The sequence below is a fragment of the Papaver somniferum genome, chromosome 2 (genome assembly GCF_003573695.1).
Source record: "Papaver somniferum cultivar HN1 chromosome 2, ASM357369v1, whole genome shotgun sequence".
Classification (NCBI taxonomy): Eukaryota; Viridiplantae; Streptophyta; class Magnoliopsida; order Ranunculales; family Papaveraceae; genus Papaver; species Papaver somniferum.
Window position 1 is genome coordinate 39,226,537 of NC_039359.1, and position 9,815 is coordinate 39,236,351.

The 9,815-nt window shown below is 37.4% G+C and overlaps 1 protein-coding gene across 1 annotated transcript; it reads left to right on the forward strand.

Annotated features, from left to right (window-relative positions):
* The first annotated feature begins 629 nt into the window (after positions 1-629).
* On the forward strand, positions 630-4,099 carry LOC113347414 (glutamyl-tRNA reductase 1, chloroplastic-like). Its single transcript, XM_026591063.1, has 3 exons — positions 630-1,206; positions 1,994-2,235; positions 2,560-4,099. Exons 1-3 carry the CDS (start codon positions 924-926, stop codon positions 3,688-3,690), a joined length of 1,656 nt encoding a protein of 551 aa, XP_026446848.1. The 5' UTR covers positions 630-923; the 3' UTR covers positions 3,691-4,099.
* The last annotated feature ends 5,716 nt before the right edge of the window (positions 4,100-9,815 follow it).

A 9,815-nucleotide genomic window follows, 5' to 3' on the forward strand; every position in this document is an offset into this window, starting at 1 on the left:
CAACGGTACATGATCAAAATTTCGTCAGGCGGACTTTAAAAGTCCGCCCCATTAAAATTCCATCAGGCGGACTTTAAAAGTCCGCCCCATCCTTTATAAATTTTAACAGGCGGACTTTAAAAGTCCGCCTCACTAAAATTCCATCAGGCGGACTTTAAAAGTCCGCCCCTCTCTTTGCAAATTTTAACAGGCGGACTTTAAAAGTCCGCCTCATTCCTTTTTTTTTTATTTAATTAAAATTTCGTCGGGCGTAATTTAAATCTCCGCCCGTTAACAAGCGTACTTTAAATTTACGCCCAGCAACAAGTGTACTTTAAATTTACGCTCGACTATAATAGAATTTGGGATTTGGTCGCGACCATATTTGGTCTGAAATTTGATCTTTGGTCCAAATTTGATCTTTACTCCGTCCCACTGTGTTACGATCTCATCCCATAAATTTGGTTATACTCGCCCACTGTGGATGCTCTAAACAAGTCAAATATAACCTTGGGTCAAAAATTCCCAAAATGACAAAACTAATTTAGCATGAGATAATGGAGAGAATTATGGCAGGAGAGATCATGAGTATCCTCTCTAACAGAACCAATAAAATCCAAATGTGAAAAGGATTTGATTGAAAGAAGGAGAAGACGAGAACAGGGAGTGTGGATAGAGTGTGTTTTCAACCCACCAATCACAAGTCTAAAAAATCCAACCCTCTCTCCCACTAACTTTTTCATCCAGTCAATCTCTTCACCACCTCCCTTCGTAACCAAACCATCTCTACTCTAACAACTCATTTTTCACTTTCCATCAACTTCTTCTATTTTTTTCATAGCAACAAAAAAAATCCTCGAAATTCAAAAAACCCATCTCTTAATTTATCAAATTTTTGGTTATTAGGGTTTGGGTTTTGAAGAATTTTGGGTTTTATCTATAATATGGCAGCTGCAAGTGGATTTGCCACCTCTGTTGCAGGTGTGAAAACAATGGAATCGTTGATTCTTAAGACTTGTTCTTCATCAACAAATTATTCACTTTCTCAATTCCGGGTTTTTTGTAAACCAATTGTTAATAATAATAGAAGAATTGTCAAAAGAGGTGTTTCTTTGAACCCTAGATGTGATGTTGTTTCTGCCGAAAGTTTGGATCTTGAGAATAAGAATGATGCTAGGGCTTCCAGTGTTTCTGCTCTTGAACAGCTTAAGAATTCCGGTGTCGACAGTAAGTTCAAATTTTTGTGACTTTTCAAGTGTTTCTGTGGATTAACCCCTTGAATTTTGCTTTTTTTATTTGTTATTTTGATTTTTAGCGTTTGTAACAATTGTGGGTGAGAAACACATCAAGGAAATGCACTTTCTGTTCCTTGACCATGTTTTTGATCAGAGTTTTGAAAATGTTAAAGTGTTGGAGCTTTGATTTGCATATTAGATGTCCATTTGTTGTGTGATTGCGCATTGAAGAGTGGGAGTTCATGACTGAGCTGTTGAGTTGTTTTCAGGTCTTTTGGTTGGGTCTTTGTGAACATTTCATTTGGAAAAAGAGGGAACCTTTTTCAGCTGTTTTTTTTTTTTTTTGTTATTGCCCTTTCGATCCTGAAAGCTTGGAATTCCCAAAAATTGGGAATTGGTATTATCGTTTTTGAAAAGGGCTGTTTTCCTTTTAAAAAAATTGGGAATTGGTTATCCTATAAAAAAATTGTTTCAATAAGTGGTTATTTGTATAAATTCATTGCAGTGTGTTCTGAAATTAAGGTTAATGAAGAACACTTGCTGAATCCTACCTGGTGTTTGAGTGAAATTCTATGAAATTATGTTAACTTGGTTGTGCAACTTTTTTGGTTAAGATTTCTTGAGTTTCGTAACTGACTATTCCGTAAACTGTATCTGTAATTGGGATTTTTCTTAGGCTGTATTGTCTCTAACACAACCCACTATGAGAGCTTACAATTCCAGTTACTTTGAAGTTGTTAGGGTATAAAATTCTTACAATCTATTAACTAAATTATCAGGGTACTCAAAGGAAAAGAGCAGTATCGTGGTTGTTGGGCTAAGTGTTCACACCGCACCGGTAGAGATGCGTGAGAAACTTGCCACTCCAGAAGCTGAGTGGCCTCGAGCCATTGGAGAACTTTGTGGCTTGCATCATATTGAAGAAGCTGCAGTTCTTAGTACTTGCAACAGGATGGAGATATATGTTGTGGCTCTATCTTGGCATCGTGGACTTAGAGAAGTTACTGAATGGATGGCAAAGGTACTCCCTCTTCTCACCCTAATTATACTCACATCTTTAATTCACAACTGCACTATCTTCAACTGACTCCTATAAATCTTTTGGGACAAAATATACGAAGCACAGTTTCAAATCTACTCATTTTTGAGATTTAGACTTGAGTATATTGACTTCAAGAAGCCTTATGTTCATCAGTCGGTCCTCTTTTCAGCCTATCTCTTTCATATGGTTATTGACTCTGATTCACCCACATTTTCCAATTCTAGCATTCTGAAACTTTTCGTTTTTACTGGTAAGTTGAAAAAGATGTTCGTAGTTGAAACACTTCATGTTTCTTTTTTGCAGACAAGTGGGATTCCTGCTTCAGAGCTTCGTGAGCATCTGTTTATATTACGCGACAACGATGCTACACAACACTTATTTGAAGTATCAGCAGGGCTCGACTCTCTTGTTCTAGGAGAAGGACAAATCCTGTCTCAGGTAAAACAAGTTGTCAAAGTCGGTCAAGGAGTTCCAGGATTTGGGAGGAACATCAGTGACTTGTTCAAACGTGCCATCACTGTTGGCAAGCGAGTTCGTACTGAGACCAACATTGCATCTGGGGCAGTTTCCGTTAGCTCAGCTGCAGTCGAGCTTGCCTTGATGAAGCTTCCATCTTCATCATTACCCACAACCAGAATGCTGGTAATTGGTGCTGGCAAAATGGGAAAGCTTGTGATCAAACACTTGGTATCTAAAGGGTGCACCCAAATGGTTGTTGTTAACAGATCTGAGGAAAGAGTTGCCTTAATCCGTGAGGAATTCGATAGTGTGGATATTATTTATAAACCTCTCACTGAGATGATCACCTGCGCTTCTGAAGCTGATGTAATCTTTACCAGTACTGCATCTGATACTCCACTATTCATGAAGGAGCATGTCGAGGGACTTTCTCCCGTGGGTCCAGATGTTGGGGGATTAAGACTCTTCATTGATATATCTGTTCCTAGGAACGTAGGATCCTGCGTCTCGGAACTAGACAATGCAAAAGTATACAATGTCGATGATCTTAAGGAAGTCGTGGCTGCTAACAAGGAAGATCGACATCGAAAAGCTATGGAAGCTCAGGTAATTATATCTGATGAATCCAAACAGTTCGAAGCCTGGAGGGATTCTTTAGAAACGGTTCCCACCATCAAGAAACTGAGGGCTCTTGTGGAGGGAATTAGAGTGTCAGAGTTAGAAAAATGTCTTGCGAAGATGGGGGACGATATTCCTAAGAAAACAAGGAGAGCAGTGGATGATCTTAGCCGTGGTATAATGAATAAAATCCTTCATGGTCCAATGCAGCATTTAAGATGTGATGGAAGTGATAGTAGAACTCTTGGTGAAACCCTTGAAAATATGCATGCACTTAACAGGATGTTCAGCTTGGAAACTGACATATCTATATTCGAACAGAAAATTCGAGCCAAGACAGAACAATCTCAAAAGTAAGTTCTTGTCATCTTTTTTCAATTTCTTGATCTTGAATAAGAGGAAGAAAAAAACTCCTCGATTACATTCACATTTATCGATGTTATATTCTTCAATTCGTTTAGAGAGATTATGGTTGGGGATCTTCTTCGTCGATTCATTTAGCAATTGTTGTACACAAGCTTCTCTCCTGGCTGTCATACGGGTCCCGATTTTTCTTATTTACCATGTTTATACTGTAACGTAATGGTCATCTGGCTTAGCAACAATATAGAAAGAGAATTTTCTAGGTGAGCTTAATCCTGGTATCGAATGAAATGTAATTTACCTCCCTAAAGTTGCTTGGAACTGGATGGCTAGGGTTTGAACAAAGTTGTTAATTTTGTAATTATTCTAATTGTTTGTCTCGATTTTGATCTTTATGGGTTCATATTTCCAGGGATGTTTTGTATTGACAATTTGTCTCTTGTTGTGTCTTCCACAATTTTCTTTTCGGCAGTTCTTACTGTGCATGTTAGATATGTCAATTATGTTACTGCATTCTATACTTGTTGAATTACAATTGAATATGAAACTGATAAATTGTGACCAGCTACCTTTTCTGCTCTTAGCGTCCAAGTTAATTTAACATTCCATTTATACTGACTTTTGGAGCTACAGCCTAGATATGTAACTAATTTTGGGCGGAGTTCTGTCAGTTGTCGTTTTGGGGCTAGTCAAATGCAGGCATCAGAGTAATGGTTCATAATTTGAAATTTTGAACACTGTCTAAGTTTGTTTACAGAGTGTTTGGACCATATATATGAAATAGGCTTAATAGCTCTTCAGCCTATTTACAATGAATAAAGAACGATTTTTCGGGCACCACTGTTTTTTTTGGGACCATGATTTAATTAGGTCACCTTCCCTATAATTATAAGGGATGTCCTAAAAGGTGGAGATGACTAGTTTACCCTTTTATCTAATTAAAATTATAACTAATCTACAACTTCTTCTTCCTCTATTTTACAATTTTTCTTCTTCTCTTCTTCATCAATTTATGATCATCTAAACCTGATCATGTACAAATCTAATCAAAATCATCAAATTTTCATCGTCGTCAATTCATTGAATTTTCATCGTCGATTAATCAATCTTTTATAAACAAACCTGTCTATAAGTATTTTCCCACAAACCCATTATTTCTAATTCGCTTTTGATTGAAATTTTGAGCAGTAGTCATCAAAATATGTTGAATTTGGAGGTTACAGCAGTAAGTTCGGTTAGGATAATTTTGTAAAGAACCCTAGTTTTACAACCGAACTTTTAAAAATGAAGAACACGAAGAACACTTCGGCGAAGATTTTTTTTTTTGCCTAACCAAACACCTGAGTTCGGTTGAGTCGCAAAAATTATTTCAAAACCGAACTCTTCTCTATATAGGTAAATGTTGAGTTCGGTTTAATCACAAAAAAAAAAAAATTCCTAACCGAACTTTACTCTGAGAATCTATATAATGAGTTCGGTTAACTCGCAATTTTTTCTGCTAACGAAACGTAGAGTTCGACAATGTTTTATAAACGTTGCGATCATGTCGAACCTATAGATTTTAAGTGCATGGAAAAAATAAGGGTTCGGCAGAATGACTGGTTCGTAGAGATTTTGCGAACTACCGAACTCTGTTGCTTAAAGTTCGGTTACAACGTGGTCCAGTTGACTGAACCGAACAAAACTCTATAAACTCGAGCATAGTAGTTCGGTTACATTTGATTTTTCATCAGCTAGCCGAACAAACAAAAACTCCATTAAAGCTCTGGTTCGGTTGCCCGTGATTTTGGATTTATTGACCGAACTGCATTTGCATAAAGTTCGGTTACATGTTCTTCATATAATACAACCGAACTTTGTTGACCTGGTTGAAGTTTTTTGTTACAATTTTGATTTTCAAGATATTTTAGGTTTTTTATAGCAACATTCACTAAGTGACAAGCATACTTCGGTACCCAGAGGATGTTTTTTCTCCTTATTCACCCATCTCAAAATAATTTTTTTCTCCATCTTCTTCTTCTTCTATTACTTTAGTCACTTAATAATTCTACTTCTTTTAGAAAAAAAATCATCTATTAATTTTAACCTTAATCAATGATTAATCACACTAACTAATCATTACACAAAAATAATCAGGAGGGTAATTTTGGTATTAATATAAATATTTAGATAAAGGGTGATCTAGATTTACTTCTAATGTCTTACCCAAAATAAAACAATGGTCCCCCAAAAAAAGCTGGTCCCCAAAAAATAGTTCTAAATAAAATACTTAATTGGGTCATGGGTTGAAGTCTAAGTCCACAAAGGGTTATTAAGCTGGTCTACTAGCTTCTATACAAAAGAAGACCAGATATAACCTGGGAATTACGGATCCTTATAAAAAAGAGGAATCAGTTAATGAGAAGACTAGGTATACATATCCTTAGAAAAAGGAGGAATCGGTTACTGAGAAGACCAGGTATAACCTGGAAGTTAAAGATTCCTAGAAAAAGGAGGAATCAATTACTAAGCAGATCGGGTACATATTTAAACCCTGGAGGTTATAATTCCCTAGAAAAGGAGGGAACCAAAGAAGACCAGGTATAACCTGGAAGTTACAGATCCCAAGAAAAAGGGGAAATCAGTTACAAAGGATACCAGGTACATATCCGAACCCTGGAGGTTAGAAATCCCGAGAGAAAAAAGGGCGCCAAAGAAGACCAGGTATAGCCTGGAAGTTAGAGATCCTAAAAAAAGTGGTAAATTGGTTTGGACCAGGATGAACCTGAAGAGCATTTGGTCCATGTACATAGGAAAAATGTATCCAGACAAATATTGGACTGGATACAGTTCCTCCACAACCTATAGATAGAGGTGGAATTTCAACTAGGAAATGTACACATTTCTAATCCTTCTCTCTCCATAAAACCCTGCTTAGAGCTCTTACTCACTGAGACATCAGAGTGTCTTTGCAGGTATCTCCCCACTCTCATCTATCAATAATTATTTAAGAGCAAAAGTTGATAAGGAGTTGATTCACCAAATAGCTGGAATTTCCTCATCTACCAAGAATGTATCACGAGGAATACTATTGAGTCATCGAACGACTACAATTTTATCGTCATATACAAGTCTCGAGGATTGTTATAGATGCAGTTTTGCTACAACATTTTGGCACCCACCGTGGGGTGGAGAAGGAATTTTCGGAAACAAAAAATCAAGATCCATGGTTATATCACAAGAAAGTCGGAGAGATGGAGATGCAAATGCAAGAATAAGAGCTCGGAGCGATGTTTATCACCCATTTCGAGAAGGAGTAGAAACATCACCTACAACAACGGGATCAGGATGTCCCTCTGTGAGAACTCATTCCCAAGGGACAAACAAAGGAAATCGCTGGGTACGTGTTACTAATCCTCCTTTAAGTGAAGGTACCAATTTGAACAGATCCACCAGAGATTTAGATAAGCATCAAACAAACATGGTGAAATATCATCCAAACCCCATTGTGAATAGAGGCTTTCGTTTAGCCTCGTGCATTGTACAAGGGGATAGGACCGCATCAACACTTGTATATATGACTCTGCGCTAAAGACTGCAAGAGCTAGAGAAGGAAATATATTACTGAAAGCCTCGCTGGATAAGAGACCACAAACGAATGATAACCAATACTCTGAAAGTGTCACTTCGCACTGGCATGCACGACACGTGCAGGATGATCACAGTAGGAGACATAAATTATTAAAAAGGCAAGTTGTTGAAGAAAGTAATGCAAGGGAACGCCGACGGCCAAATGACCCCTATGACGGCCATTGTATCGAGGAGGAAAAACGAAAATCAGGACCGAGCCATTGGAAAAATAATAGGTGGTAGTGGGAGGAATACATCAACGACGAAGTCCCAAAGAACTCCTCGATGAGCGGAAGCGGAAGGAGTATAACGATGGGAACCAACGGTCAAAGAAACACAAATGAGATAAAGCGAAAACTAAACAGAATAAGGAGCTTGTTAGAAATGAGCGGATCCGTTCGTAGAGAAACTGAAGGAGAATCATCACTGATCAAAGAAATCAATAAAAGTAAGCTAAGTGAAATGATTAAGAAAGTGTTAGCTCAAAAACAATCCAGAGAAAATAGGTTATAAGTCTTAGCAATGAAAAGATCGATGAACTAACCTTATCAAGCACAATTTTTCCACCCCCTATCATGCACAGAGTAATGGGTAAGCTGAAGCAACCAATCAGGTGATCTTAGACAACCTAAACGAACTCCCTATAAATTTAAAGAGAGATGGATGGATTTATTTCCAGGGGTCTTTTCGGGCATACAGGACGAAACCAAGGCGATCAACAGGATTTACCCTATTTACACTGGCTTACGAAGGGTAAGTTGTGGCTCCAACCACAAAAAATCTAGCTGAGTGTTCAGGCCAGAACTCGGAGATCCTATCAAAAGATAAGGAACTTCTAGAAGATTTTCGGGAAGAAGTGTGAAGAAGATTAGCCATTTATCAACAGCACATGAGATTCCAATATAACAAGAAGGTTCGAGAACGAGTATTCCAACCAGAAGAGAAAGCGTTGCGTAAGATCAGGCCTAGCACACTTGATCCCACCAGTGCAAAGTTGAATGATAATTGGGAAGGTCCTTACCTCATCGATAGCCATACTGTGGCGGAGTATGTTGTTAAAGAATTTTAACGTCCATATGAAGCCAAAATCATGAAATATTTCATCTGAAAAATTCTATCATTAATGTAATAATCATTTCCCTATAATAAATGATTTTATTTACGAATTCGCACCTATAATTCAAGAAATACGGATGGTGATCCATGAAGAGATGGTCAAGTCGCGTAAAGAGGCAATAATGACACAATATTTATGCTCCCGGAGCTATGGAATACATATCTCATGAGATAAGCCTAAACGATTAATTCAAATTGATAGAAACTATTTTACTTTAATAACACAAGGACTTCGATACTAGCCAGAGTCGTTTGCACTAGCGTACCTAGGATTGAACACAAACTTCGTGCATACTAGTCAGAGAAGTTAAACAATAACTATTGCATAGCTAGCACCGATCCCAACTTGACTTCGATTAGAAGAAATATTTCAAGAAATATTCCTTGCATTGTCTTAGTCAATACTTGCACAAATTACGAGCAAGCTAAACCGGTTTAGCACGGGCTCAAGAATAGCAAGTTCCTTGTTCCATGGTAAGTGGAACCCCATCTCACGACAGTGAGAACCAAGCTACCTTGACTTTTATTAGAGGGAATGTTTCTAAAAATATCACTTGCACGGTCTTAGTCAATACTTATGCATATTAACGAGCAAGCTGAACCTAAACAAGTTTAGCGCAGACTCAAAATAGTAATTCCTCATATAGATTATGCTAATTAAATATGTGATTACGGGTTACAAGATTTTGTTAAAAAATTGATTACACAAATTTTATTTGGATCTCAGAAAATAGTAAACTCCAATGGTTATTCGTTTTGGCTGCAAAAAAAAAAAAAAAAAAAAGACAAACAAAAAAAACCTCGCGTTTTTAGGGGCCACTCGAAAGGATTTAGGGGCCAACAATAAAACAAAAAAGGTCACCCAAAGGGAAAATGTAGCCAGCCCTTATCTCGCGTAATTCTTAATGGAGAAATTACCCTTATATATTCGGAGGATATGATAACATTGTTATCCTCCGATTGCAATCGGAAGCCAAAATATTTCCCAGACTTCCGATTGTAGTCGGTGCAGTATTAGAATTATTGTGTTTCATTTTTTCCATTTCTTTTTCATTTTTGAGTTGTTAGAGTTATAGAGAAGAAGGTGAAGGAAAAAAAGAGAAAACCCATTTTATCACTACAAAAATGGATGGATATGAAGAAGAAGGTGAAAATCATGACGAAGAACAAAATGTTGAGGGTTCACGACCGTTTAGAGAAGACGATTTGGGGTATATGTTGAATGATCCAAACTTTTGTGGAGAGGAAAACATAGACGACCCTTTCATGGAAGAAAATGGAGAATCGCCTATATGAAGCTAACGATGCATGTAAAACACAGGTATTGTGTTAAGAAACTCAAATACTCGATTTGCATGCGTTTGTGTGCTTTTGTAAACAAGAAAAACCGATTA

Excerpts from the sequence above, each read along its gene's own strand:
- LOC113347414 (XM_026591063.1), top strand. The coding sequence starts at position 924 with ATGGCAGCTGCAAGTGGATTTGCCACCTCTGTTGCAGGTGTGAAAACA. Across the intron at positions 1,207-1,993 it reads TAAGAATTCCGGTGTCGACA|GGTACTCAAAGGAAAAGAGC; the intron begins GTAAGTTCAAAT and ends CTAAATTATCAG. Across the intron at positions 2,236-2,559 it reads TTACTGAATGGATGGCAAAG|ACAAGTGGGATTCCTGCTTC; the intron begins GTACTCCCTCTT and ends TCTTTTTTGCAG.